Below are 14,284 nucleotides of genomic sequence, written 5' to 3'. Positions count from 1 at the left end.
AATACATGTTCTGTAAACAACTCGCATTTTATTAATTTTTATTTAATTTTCGTCTTTTAAGTATTTTACATGTTCTGTGAGCACGTCATATTTAAATTTAGTAAGAAAACTAAAAAAATTGAAAATAAATTAGGTAAGTTAAATTAAGTACAATTTTAATGTATTTAAAATGGGTTTCAGTGCATTTTTCGAGATTTCAAATATTTCTATATTTTAAGGTTTTTTTTAATAATAACAACAATTTATTTTTCTTGCAAACAACAAAAAACAAAAGAAATAACAAATGAATACACGGTGCAAAGTCCACTATAAGCGTAATAAATTTCAATATTAAATTCATAACAGTTTGACTTAAATATAAACATGAATATTGAATATTATAGTTTATAAGTGTAATGTATATTATAATACTTTCTAGTTTCTATTATAGTTAACATACTACATGTATGGTGTATAGCGATGAATTTAAATTGCAATCAATATTAATGATATATTTTTGTTGTAATTAGGAAGCTTTCCAGGCACATCGACCGCACGCACGGTCATATGGAAAAATAATGAAGGTGCCCAATCAATAAAATATGTATTTTTCTGTATTATTTTCTTTCTGATAACATTATCATTATTATTGAGTATGTGCTATGAATTAAGTCAAATCGAAATTAAATTTAATACGCTCATTAAAGTATCAATTTCTCTTTATGCCAAAATAAAGGTTCACTCAAAACAGCACCCTTCTACAATTAATCCCAGCAACCCACCATGCCTCATTACATGTCCAATCCATTCATTTCTTCTTTTCTTGATAACATTTCATAAAGTTCTTTTCTCAGCCATTCTTTCCAATACTTCCTCGTTAGTCACCATATCCATCCAACTTATTTTAGGCATCCTTCTGTAACACCACATCTCATCTTGTTTATTATAGTCGACGAATATTCAATTTTAATTTTATCAACTTGATATAATAAGAATTAAATTCTTAGTAATAAATGTTATCAATTAAAAAATGATCATAATGATCAGATTATTTCTACCTCCCGAGAAAAAAATTTCGTCCACGCTTATGAATTTACTCATTAGTCATTTTATTACATCCAAAATCCTAGCTCCGTTAATAGTTTAAATGTTACTATCACATATCACAGTAATATTTCTTTCTGTATAAAAAATATTGCCAATTTTTCTGAAATGTACAGACCAATAGCATAAAATAAATACATTCTTCAATTTGTTGTATTATGATGTTTAAATGTAATTTGTTAAACTAAGGTTACGGTAAATGTTTCGGTTACTATGTATAATTTACTTAATATAAATTACAAAATCTTTATTTAATACTGAATCAGTGCCGAAATGGTGAAAATAGAATTTAACATTTCCTAATCAGAAAAGTATTAAATATTTATAAAATAATACAACCGAGCTATCAAGGTATTATATTATAAATAATGCTTAATAAAATCAAATCTCTGTAAATGTAAATACCTATGCAACAATTATACATGTACTTCAATTACTATCATTATTATTCTTTGTTTCTAAGTTATATATCTAGTTCAAAATATATAAAATAAATATAGTAAATATTAGGTATACACATTTCATGAGTGTTTCAGTTTGTAAATTTTCTATTTAGTATACATTATTATAACTGGCATCAAGTTGAATAATGTTTACTATCAACTTTAATACACAAAATCACAAATAAACATTTTTTATAATATTATTATGAAAATAAACCAAGACGCTATATTTCATCTAACAATTTTTTGAAAAATCCTCACCAATTATGTACACTGGGATTAATAGAAAGAATAACCTACAACTAAAATAGTTGTTTGATAATATCCAAGTAGTCTCTCTCATTAAATAGTGGTTTGATTTCATGAGTTATGGATAATACACATTACAAAACATTACATAATAATTAGACATTTTGTTTATTGTTCGTTGTTTCCTATTATAATTTTATTCAATTTATTTAAAAGAAAAAAAAGATACATATTTATCGCATTGTAATATAATTCTATTAAGTAGTAGATTATTTATATTAATAATTAGAAATCACTTATAGATAATTTTGGCAATTCAGTAACTATAGTAAATCTGTAAAGATAATATTTTTCTAAAACTAATTCATGATAGTATTTAGCAATTAAGTTGTTTGACGGGAAAAACATATTGGTCAGTCTTGAAGGTGCATTGTTTATTTAAGTATATAAGAAGTAATAATAGCATGTGTTGTGTACATTTTTATTCGCATTTGATGAGTTCCACATCAAAAATCAAAGTAGCATTTGGTGGAATGACACCAGGATGTCCAAGAGCTCCATAGGCATAATCTGGTGAACATGTCAGTTTAGCACGGGAACCAATACTCATCTAGAAAAATTAAACAATTAACGGAGTGAGTAAAAAAATGTAATTAAATTATATTATTTTATAGTTCAATAACTAGATTATTTGACTTTATTTTTATAAATATTTATTATAATACAAAATTATTAATTTAATAATATCTTACTTGGGCAACACCTTCATCCCAACCTTTGATCACTTCTCCCTTTCCAATCTTGAACTTGAAAGGCTTATTACGGTCTCGTGACGAATCAAATTTCTTGCCATCAGTCAATGTACCTAGGTAAATAATTTTGACATCAGATTAAGAAGAAAATAAAAGGTAATTATGTTTTAATAAATAATTTTAAACCTATGAAAGATTAAATAAATCCTACTTTCAAGTGTAGTATTCCTTCCCCCCTTCTAGTCATTCGGAGAACAATTTTACAAATGTCTAGAATAGGTTATCTAGTTTATCATAAAGCAATATCTAATTTTTCTTTCAGTATGCATAATACATTTTATTAACTTCAGGGGATAAAAAAACATAAAGGAAATTAGTGACCAGAGGCGTACTTAGAAATGTCTTAAGGGGGGGGGGTATAAAAAAAAATTCAAATTTGCGTACATGGGACGTAGAGTTGTACAATTTCTCATATAATAAAAATAAGTATAAAATACGGTGAATGGGGGAGGCACGGGCCCCATGTGCCTCTCCATTAAATACGCCCCTGTTAGTGACACTAAAACAGTTTAATAAATTTAGGTTAACAACCAATGTTTAAGCGAGACTGACAGCAAAAAGGGGGAAATTGCATAGATTTTTTCAGGTTAATTTGAGCGGCATATCCTTTAAACGAATTCGATTTTACGTTACCTGTGTAGTGCACGGTGACGGTCTGGCCTCGTTTTGGGAATGTGGCACCTGTGAAACAAACACAAAATAAGCATATCAGTAAAAAAGCTGTTCGATTGTTGGATAAGGTTGACACGAAGTCGCACTCATCTGCCTAATGTAATATGAGTTAATCAATAGAATTTCTTGCTGTCTTACACTAAAAAATAAAAAATTTTGAAGTACGCGTGAGACGCGGACGCCGGCCGGTTACTCTCGGCATCAGCCGTCAGCCGAACAATCGACGCGATCACAGCGCAGTAGTATAGTATTTAACTTACCGTCTCCTTCGGCAAGGAATGTAACGTCGACGCCCATTGTTTGTTTAGATTAGTGTTTGCGATTTTCGGTTTTCGAATAATGCAGTAAATTTTTAGTGTACACGCGTTAACCGCGACAACAAAGAAGTGATTGGGTTATTGGTGAGAGGAGTAGAGAGGTACAAAAGCCATTAAATTAGCCATGTAGACGTAGTGCCCAAGTATAATACCCATAACCATTAACCAGTTACCGAGTTTCCGACAGTAGTAAAAAGATTGCAGATTCAATGTAAATTACAGTGTCGCCATCATGTCTGAACGGAATTGTACACACTGCTATCTGAAATTTATCAACAACCCGCCATCAAGCATACGGCATATTCTATAAATAATAATGTATAATAATTTTATTATACAACTATACGTAGTAATAAATTAAAAATAAATAATAGTTTCTAGGGTAGGTGTTTTTAAATGTTATGATATATCTTTATATCTTATACCTTAGTCCGTATGACGTTCATGCAATCATACCTAATTACACTAGATATAAGATTCTATGTATCTGCAAGCCCAGACCATCAGGGACCCACGGACTAATACATGGTTGAAGTATGATAACAAGGATAAAAACATATTATTTTTATTATAATACAAATAGGTATCTACAAATAACATGAAGTTAATATTAGCTTTTTTACTTGCTTTTTGTGTAACAAATGCTTCTCAAGTCTTATTAAGGTTACATTTTGTAGAACAACAATTTTTATAAATAAAATCATTTATAATGACAAATTATCTTGTATTTTCTATAGATCTATTTTTATTTTTAATTCTGGCCAACTTTGAAAATGCTCTCTCTGTAGACCTGCAATACAAATAGCACAGTTAAGGAATTGTTAGATAATAAGATATATTCTTAAAACAATATTAATGTAATTTAGTTAGTACACAACAAGCCGTAGAATACGATAAAAATAATGTAATACAATGTAGACAGTATAGATAGTTGTAGTTGGTAGATATCTGAATTTTGAATATCTACGACCATGATTGTAATTTAAATAAATTTTCCCAATAATTCTATTTTAAATACAGCGATAAAAAATATATCCCTATTCCCTATACACACAAACCTGGCCATGTGCCCCTGCCCCTACTTACCAAGCCAATGATGGTATAGACAGGTGACCGGCCACAACGTCGTCAATAAAAATATTTTTGTAGGTCCTATAAAAAGTACAAAAGTACTAATGTAATTTTAAGCCAAGAAGACTATAAGCCCTTTACACATGTGGGCCTCGAGGACGTTCCCGTCGTGCCCCCCTTAGCCATCTTTAATCCGGACTTGTGTATCTGGGATAGGGAATTAGACATTTTAAGCTTTTGTATATTTTTTACAAAGGAAAAAAGGATATACTCTTTAATTTAATATTTTATAGTCTTTTTTTACTTACTTAAATATTTTAATACCAAGATGATGTGGTAGAATTGTTATTGAAAAAAAAAATATTGCAGTTAATTATACAAGTCCCAAATTCGGAATAGCGAAAAATTAAACGTAACTTAGACATAAAGCTGTATTGTTACATTGTGACTATCATAGTCGGAATATGCACTTATTTACTATTATAAAATTATATGTTTTGATTATTTTTCACATAGTATGAAAAAAAAATAATTTTAAATACTATAAGTACCTACTATATGCTTTCCATGAGTAATGATTTCTGTCTACCACTGGAAACACAGTTATAAGCTCGGTACCTACCTACATTAACATACAAGATGTAAGTATGTAACTCATCGTTTCAAAACTATATCTGCAATGCTTTAAAGTTTAAATATAATTTCAATATCGATATATTTTATATAGATTTTGAGAGCTTAGAAAGCTTTTGATCGTATTGATAATTTTCTTCTTATAAGGTCTATACAATTTTAGTTAGATCTTTTTTTTTTGTATTTCAATATTTATATGGTTCCATTATTCGAATAACTTACTCTGTAATTCAGAATACAAATGCATTAACGAAACGCATTATACAAATATAATGAACATATTTTTAAAATGAATGCTTATATGTATAGTAAAAAATAATAATGTATTATGTTAACTTTTCAAGTACACACGGATAATGTTTTTGAATTAAAACAAAGTAACTAAAATTATTATTCTTCATTTAAATAGTTATAATTTATAATTTCGTCAAAATTTGAACTTTAAATGTCTTTAAAAAAAAATTGTGCTGCTTTTTTAAGATTTTTGAGTTTGAATAAAAATAACTTAAGAGAGAGGAGCCTTTTAATAAACTTTTAAGTTTTTTAATCGAGTGAATTTTTCTTATCTACATTAGGTAGTAGAAAAAACTAAAAAAAAATTTACAAATTTTACTCATGACTTCCCAATGTACCAACTAGATTCATTTTTATATCAGAAAAGATATTGTAATAGAAAATCAAAGGATTATACTGCTAGTAAAAGTGATGAATTACTGACGATAGACAAAAAAAATATATAACTTATCATTGTAAAATCAATGCATTTATCGCTTCGCTAAGAACCTAAAAGTACTCTTTTTGAATAACTAGCATCGGTAGGTAACCATCGGTAATCTATTGGCCCGTGGAATAAATTTCAAATCTTCAATCATTCTCCAGTCACAGCTAAATCATGATTTGAAAATATATAAATAAATTATAATAAGCCCATCTTTAATTAAACACTTTAAGCACCTATTGTTGGCTAGTGGCTATTGGCTAATAATCTATAATAGCTAATATTTTATTACAATAGTAATATATTTATAGTTGGTTCAACTGAGATTTGTTGAGATTTTATTTGTGTGTCTGACATTTTTAGTGTTGAATAGAACGGAGGTGCATGAATGAGAGCGAATAATAAAAAATGAATACAGAGTACAGACGTATTCTGATTTAGTCATCATTGCAAGTAGCCAAAATTTTAAAGATATATTGAAAAAATAACATTAAAAGTGTATCTAAGAATATTTTTAACAAATCGTTACAAATGATTTAAATGAAAAAAAAAAACGATGGTGAAAAATGTATAATTTTTTTGTCAAAATATAGTGGTATATCCACCTATTTTACAATATTATTATTATTATAAATTATGTCTGCTTAGTGTGGTTTAGTGATTATATGTATCTATATAGTTCAAATATGAAACAGCCAACAGTTAGATAACCAATATATATATATATATATATATGCATACCTATCAATTTATACCTAGATAACTATAGTTGAATCATATTTTTATTTTATTAGACATATAATTAGTTGAATATATTGTGTTGTTGATTAGTGTTTTACTTTTAATTAAGTCAATTAGTTTTTAATATTGATTATTTTTATTAGCTGCAGCAGTAGTTATAATAATTTATAAAATATATACATACCTAAAGATTATGTAACCATTTTTTATGTCTCAGATAGGTATATATACTTAATAAATTGCTTATTTTGTTACTTCGTTTTGATAAGGGCTCACCAAAATTATAAGAAATGTATTACTATTGAGTTGGATTATTTTTTGGAGGAGTCGACATTTTTTATTTTTTGATTGTTGATGGGCATGTTTATAGTGACACTACTATAGACACTTGGACATGGTGGTCCAAAAATTCAAATACAAAAATGGGCCATAACTCATAAGTATCATAAGCAAGCTTGCAAAGGATTTGTGGGCTAAGCCTTCCTAAGTTTCTGATTAGCCCCTCCTCTAAATATATACCCCTCAAGGTCTAAGTAATCTGAGACTCGAATCCCCCCAAATAATTGATCAAGCTCCGCCTATACTCTCTATGAAATTTAAACGGTTCTAAACAATCCAAGGTACACCACATTTTAACCTTTTTTTTACATATTATTATAAATATTTATAAAGCACTTTGTAAAATTATATTTAAAAATATGTTATCCATAGATATTATTAAAAAATAAAAAGTAGTAATAAAAGTTATATTTCAATAAATTAAAATGATAAGAGATGTTATATACATACATTTATTAATTATTTTATCATAAAATGGTATATTTATTATGTAATTACTAGTTGATAATGACTTACTAGTTACTTAAATATAAATACAATTAAAAAAAAGATAGGTAAAGTAGGTACTTACTGCTGTATATCGAGTGTCGAGTAGGTCACTATTAAAGGTGTGTTAAATTTGAATTAAATTAATTATCAATATATCATTGTACCTTATGTCCTTATTGTATCTATAAGTACGAAAAACAATTCTGAGCGGAAACGGTCGATCAGTTTATATCACTAAATGATGTTTTTTGATACCTATAGCGCTATAGCTTTTAAAATCCTTTATTTTACCATTATAGTACTACAGTAGATTATAAAAAAAATTTCCGAAAATACTATATTGTTTACATTAGGTATTAGTACTTAATTATTTATTATTAAATTTTTAAACAATAATTTTAAGCTATTATGTAGCCATGTAGATTGTAGCCTGTAGGTATAATAGTATAGTACTTACCTATTCTTTGTTATATAAAAATATGAAATAATTAGTATTTGTGATTTCAGGACATAGAAGTCAGGGTTACTAATATGATTTATTGTATTATAATATTAGGCGATGTCAACATAATTTATGGTGTCATAAATAATACATATTATTTGAACAAAAATTATGTTAATACTAATTAGTCAAAAGTAATGAAAACTTGATGTTGATTATTGTATGATAGGTAACATGCATAATGCATTAGTCATGCCTTGGAAATTAATATTTAACAAAAATTGTCACAGATTTAGTATGATTTGTGAAGTAAGCCAAGTTTATTTTAAATATATTATATACCTACTTAATTGTCTGGTTATTTATGTTAGAAATCTTTTTATAATAGTTTGTCACTACCTATTATAATTAGTATTATACCTAATATAGAACTATAGAGCATAAAAGCTTACTTTCATAGTATAACAAAAAGTTAAAAATTAAATATGTATAAGTTTTGACTAAAAATAATCTTCATTGCGTTTAGGTAATTAGGTAGTTCGCATATGAACATAACATGCTACCTACTTGAGTTTTCTAAAAAATGATAAATATACAAATATAGTAATACCTATGTTAAATATTGTATTATTGTTAGTTTTCATAATTTATTATATTTAATTATGTCGAAATATGTACATACTTACATATCTACAGGAAACAATCTACATATGAATAGGTTATAGATTTTGTATATGTATATTATATAACAAAGTCCTAGTATTTACAATGAATATATTTTAAAAATTGATTTTAGTTAAATCTAGTGATGGTAATAAATAATAATAAAAAGTAGTAGTTTGTAAATTATAATTATAGTTATTTGATACTATAATTTATGCATATTAAAGAAGCAAATATTCTAGTGTGTTAGTGTGTGGTTAATTTCATATAAATAACCATACTTTTTTTTTAATAACAAATTTGGTACTTATTATGATTTAAACTTTAATCATTTGATAAGACGTTTTAAAATATTATTCTGTAAGTGGTAAGTATTGGTGTGTTAAAAGTACATTTGTATCATGTGACATGTGGTATTAAATTGAAAAAAAATCTCACTTTACAAAAAAAAATTGTAGTATACTATATATAGTATGAGCTTGGTCAAAAATTACTCAAAACACTATACCGAATACTCTGCAACTATGTTGTAGGTATCTCACTTTTTTCTAAAGAAGTAATTTCAAAATCATACAAATATAAAATAGTGATAATAAGTATTTTAATTTTTGATTTTTGTAATATATATTATTTTTAATACCTATAGATTGATAGATAGTTAAATCGCTTAAATCATACATTCTTTAGATTTAAATAAATAATTAAGAAAATGTTAAATGTTTTCTGTTAATTATTTATAGTAACAAGTTATAAACTATATTTAAAAAAATCAAATAATACCTGCATAATGTATTACATTTTATTATATCTGCTGTACAATCTTTAAAATAATTATTATAAAATTATAAATATATAGCGTGTATATAATATTTGTTTTTTTTTTACATTTATAGTAAATTATTATAATTGGATAACAACAAACTAGGTTCTCAATCTTTTTGTTCTCAGTAATTATGTAAAAATTAGCTCCATGATACTTTGGAGTACCTATATTAAACATTATTATTATTATATATGACCTTCAGAGACCAAAGTAAAAGTACCTATAATAGTAGTAGTAGTATATAAAATATTATTATGATTATTCTCTATATTTACCACTGAGTGAACGTTTTGAGTTCATTAACTGTTTGCTAACCAACTAGTTCAGACGTCTTCGATAGACTAAAGTAAAGTCACTTTGCTTATTGGTTTCTTAATTTTGAAGAGACAAGTATGTGGCGCTTTAGCTTGTGTTTAGTAAGAAATTACTTTGATATAAATATTTTTTATTTTTATACTTGTATTGGTTTATTAAAGGAAAGTTTTACATCTATATTTTATAGATATGTATCACGATCGGCGTATCTGCAAACAAATTCAAAGTCGACCAAGCTATGGAGAACCAAAAAGTGGTACCTGATGTAATTCCAGTTGCTCCAAAAGAAATTTTACAAGTAAATGAAAAAAAAAAAATACCTTTCTACTAAGACACTACGTTATCATAAAGCGGAAACCAAAATAAAAATGTATTATAGGTAAATTATCCAAATGGCGCGAAAGCGTTACTTGGCAATGAACTTACACCTACTAAGGTGAAAGACCAGCCATCAGTTAGTTGGAATGCTGATCCTAATTCATTTTATACGCTATGTTTGATTGGTAATTACAGAACAATTAAAAAAAAATGTAGGTAGGCATTTAAAATTAATATTATTTTTATTTTTATTCTCAGATCCTGATGCACCGAGCCGGGCTGAACCTACTAAAAGGGAATGGCATCATTGGTTGGTCGGAAATATACCCGGTGAAAATGTGAGCCTGGGAGAAACGCTTTCTGGATACGTAGGTTCAGGACCTCCACCAAAAACTGGTACTGTAATAAAATAATTAATGTATCTATATATAGATATATATATATAGGTTTATCACTAACTAGTAACTACCAAATAGTTGTAATAGGTACATTAATGAATATTAAAAAGATGTTTTAACATTTATTAAATGATCTCATATAATATGTTCATGGATACAACTAAAAGATTAAAATAACAATTAATGATTTTCTAGGACTACATCGATATGTGTTTTTAGTATACAAACAACCGTCAAAACTTACATTCGATGAGCCACGTATAAGTAATAGGTAATATAATATTTAACATTAATATTATAATCGATTAGAATATTAGATATTAGTTAATATATTAAATATTATACAGCATTTCCCAAAAATTTTGTTTTACCTTTAGTATCCCCGTGGAAAAACAATATATTAAAATGCAGTTTTTTTCATAATAATAAGTATGGACATTTTGATTGAATGGCATAAGATTCAATTTTTTTTTACATTTTCAAAATTTTTTAAAAATTATTAATTATTTTTTTATACAATTAAGTTTTTTAAATTTTAAGGTTGCCATTTAATTTTGATCATATTTTTTTAAACAGTACAGAAAAGTAAAAAAAATTTAAAACTGAATACAAATCAATTAAGTTAGAGCTAATAATGTTTTTAAATTTCTTAGAATAATTGTTGTTACCTAGTCAAATATGATAGTATGATTTACTCAATTTAGATTGAAACTCTGATTTTTTTTATGACTATCTGTAAGTATTAAATTATTAATGAAGCTTTCAACTAAGATTTTCATTCGTAATTTTAGGCCCACTTCACTATAATTAAAATATTTAAAAATAGGTAATCAGTTTTATTATTCAGTAAACGATATAACACAGCTATTGTTATTTCTATTCAAATCAAAACTTTAACACTGTAATTTTCATACTTATTACTGTAAAAAAAACACATTTAAATATATTTATTTTCCACGGAGTACTAAGGGTGATATGGGACTTTTGGGATATACTGTACATATATTATGCTCGAATCAAGTAATTAACCTTACGTGTGTTTTTATACTTAACTATTAAAAATAAAAATTTAATTTATATTGTACAACTTATTTTATTTATTTAGATCTGCTGAACATCGGGATCAATTTTCGATCAAAAAATTTGCATTGAAGTACAATTTAGGAACACCTGTTGCAGGTAATTTTTATCAGGCCGAGTACGATGATTATGTTCCAATTCTATACAAACAATTCGGAATCAATTAATTTTATCTCCAAATATAATAAAAATTAGTAAGCCTATATTTAAAAAAAAAAAAAAATATTGTTTATGTAGAAAATTGACTAATTAACTTTTTAATCTTGCAGTATTTTATATAATATGTATAAATTAGTAAAAAAATAAAAAATAATATTTTTTGTTATCTATTTATTTTGGAAATTGTATTCCTCGTTAAAACTTAACCTAACCTATCTGGTGGTCATATTAATAATTTGAGTTTGCAGCATGTGCATGATTTGAAATAGTATCTTAAATCATGGTTTGCTGTCTCATACTCCCATACCTCTACTTAGTTTTTTTTTAAATTAATTTCAATTGAACATGCTTTGGCTATATCTTATGGCTTATATAATACTAACTGATCCTGCACGACGTTACCCGTGACAAATTAAATGCCTATGAAAGTGTGCACTTATTCTTTCTTGAACTACTTTTAATGAAAACTTTACATATTTTTAACACATTAACACATTTGGGTAATTTTGACAGGTCTAAAACTTTAAAATGATATTCAATTATAATACCTATTTTATTTCATGTAATAAATGGCAACCGTATACAGACAAAAAATATTCGATTACCATTTACTGGACCAAATTTCTGCGTGAGTCCATCTTTATAATGCACAAATCAAAAATTGATTTCGAGATGCACATTTTTGGTACCTATATGTACAAAATTTCAGAACCATGAGTTGACCAAGTTGGTTGTGTATCGCTGATACGCATATACATCACAAATATTACTTTTTATAAATATAAATAATATATTTATGCAATATAGGTAGGTATTATAGGTTAATAGAAACCTATTATGGGCTATACACATATATGTATATTTATAATATTATATAATAGGTGCTTAAAGTTAGGTTATCTTTATTATCCATTAGATAATTATTATAATTAATAAGTTATCTATTAATAACAATAAACAAGGTACTTATCAATTAAAACTAATTTTAGGTTTAAATGTAGAAATACTGTAATTATATGAATTTCTAATGTTTTTATTTCTATATTGACTTGTTATTCTCATATTATTAATCTAGTTCCATTATTGATCATTTTATAAAAATCGTAGATATAGGTAAACTTAAATTTTATACTTCACATTAAATCTACCTAGGTACCTAATATTAAATTTATATTATTCGTGTATAAATATAATTTATTAAATTATTATAGTTTTTATTGTTATTTCTTCTATTTAATTTTATTACTTATTAGTGTAAAACAAATCGCAAATTTTAATAAGTATTGACTAGTCTGTAGTCATCTCATGATAATGACTAATATTATCTGTAGAATCTGAGAAATTGTTTTTAAGTGGATAAGAATTTTACTTTATAAGACGAACTATAATAATTGAGTGAATCTGTTATAATAAATCACTAACAAATAACAATATCCAAAACTTGGATAAGTTGGATAATACCAGATATACATTTTTAGTATGATTTAGTGTTACTAGGGCTAGGATTTCTATGCATTTGCATGTTTTTTTTCCTTAGGTCCAAATTAATTGTTTGTTCATGCTTTGGCTTATTCCTGATTAAATAGTACAGTTTTTTTTTTTTGTATATTTTTGCATATTTTGAATATAATGCATATAATCGCATATTCGCATATATATATATTTGAGAATCTTGTTAATTCTAAATGGTATTTATTTAATGAACGTCTATAACTATTGGTTTGTTTGTCGAATTATCGTAAATATACTATCTATTTAAACTAAAATGGACTTAACACTTAATACTAAAGAAGAATAAGGGATTCAAAACATTTCTAAAAATGTATGACATTATATAAACGGTGAGTATAAAACGGAAGAAAAATATGTAATATTACTTTAAATCCGGGACAAATCTCGTCATTTAAATATGCTCCAACAACATCGTGTGATGTGAGAAGGAGTTTCAGTCAATATAAATCTTCGATTTAATTGCCGGTCGTTCACATTTGAAAATTAAAAAAAACATAATTTAATAATAGCATGTAATAATATTATCTAATATTTAAAAAAAAAATTGTTTTTGCATATTTTGGTAAATAAAATGCATTTTTTACAATTGTTTACTACACAGAAATCCTATTCCTAGTAGTTACTATAGTTAATACCTACTGTCAGGGCCGTATTAGCGCATAGGCACTATAGGCACTGTGCCTAGGGCCTACGAACATTTTTGGGGCCTACAAAAATAAAATGTGTAGCTACTATTTTTTTGTTACAATTATCATGTTTAATACTTATAAATACGAGGGATAAAGAAATATTCAAATTGGCGTAAATAAATTTTTTTTTATGGTTTTAACAATTTAATTTTCTATTTATTTGTAGACTGAGTAAAATTAATTGTTTTTAAAGATTTATTTAAATTATTATCATATAAAAGCTTTAATTATAAATACTAAATACTAAAAGTTTATAGTCAACTAACTTTATTCATCACTATAAAATATTTCTATTTTAAAAAAAATATTGAGGGGTCT

General features: G+C 26.1%; 2 protein-coding genes across 2 annotated transcripts; one reads left to right on the top strand and one right to left on the bottom strand.

Annotated features, from left to right (window-relative positions):
* Window positions 1-1,942: 1,942 nt before the first annotated feature.
* On the bottom strand, window positions 1,943-3,691 carry LOC113552861 (12 kDa FK506-binding protein). The gene is made up of 4 exons (XM_026955850.1): window positions 3,520-3,691; window positions 3,221-3,268; window positions 2,528-2,640; window positions 1,943-2,385 (listed from the first exon to the last, which is right to left on the bottom strand). The coding sequence occupies exons 1-4, from the start codon at window positions 3,554-3,556 to the stop codon at window positions 2,257-2,259; spliced, it is 327 nt and encodes a 108-aa protein (XP_026811651.1). The 5' UTR covers window positions 3,557-3,691; the 3' UTR covers window positions 1,943-2,256.
* A 6,079-nt stretch (window positions 3,692-9,770) lies between these two features.
* LOC113552859 (protein D3-like) lies at window positions 9,771-11,877 on the top strand. The gene is made up of 6 exons (XM_026955848.1): window positions 9,771-9,911; window positions 9,998-10,108; window positions 10,190-10,313; window positions 10,387-10,524; window positions 10,722-10,797; window positions 11,632-11,877. The coding sequence occupies exons 1-6, from the start codon at window positions 9,888-9,890 to the stop codon at window positions 11,771-11,773; spliced, it is 615 nt and encodes a 204-aa protein (XP_026811649.1). The 5' UTR covers window positions 9,771-9,887; the 3' UTR covers window positions 11,774-11,877.
* Window positions 11,878-14,284: the final 2,407 nt, after the last annotated feature.

The sequence above is a fragment of the Rhopalosiphum maidis genome, chromosome 2 (assembly GCF_003676215.2).
Source record: "Rhopalosiphum maidis isolate BTI-1 chromosome 2, ASM367621v3, whole genome shotgun sequence".
NCBI lineage: Eukaryota > Metazoa > Arthropoda > Insecta > Hemiptera > Aphididae > Rhopalosiphum > Rhopalosiphum maidis.
This window is presented reverse-complemented; position numbering and strand designations above follow the sequence as displayed.

Bases quoted from the DNA above. Each gene is read 5' to 3' on its own strand.
- LOC113552861 (XM_026955850.1), bottom strand. From the start codon at position 3,556: ATGGGCGTCGACGTTACATTCCTTGCCGAAGGAGACG. The intron at 2,641-3,220 runs GTAACGTAAAAT...TTATTTACCTAG, and splicing joins CGTCACCGTGCACTACACAG to GTACATTGACTGATGGCAAG. The intron at 2,386-2,527 runs GTAAGATATTAT...TAATTTTTCTAG, and splicing joins GGGATGAAGGTGTTGCCCAA to ATGAGTATTGGTTCCCGTGC.
- LOC113552859 (XM_026955848.1), top strand. From the start codon at position 9,888: ATGTGGCGCTTTAGCTTGTGTTTA. The intron at 9,912-9,997 runs GTAAGAAATTAC...TATATTTTATAG, and splicing joins GGCGCTTTAGCTTGTGTTTA to ATATGTATCACGATCGGCGT. The intron at 10,525-10,721 runs GTACTGTAATAA...ATGATTTTCTAG, and splicing joins AGGACCTCCACCAAAAACTG to GACTACATCGATATGTGTTT.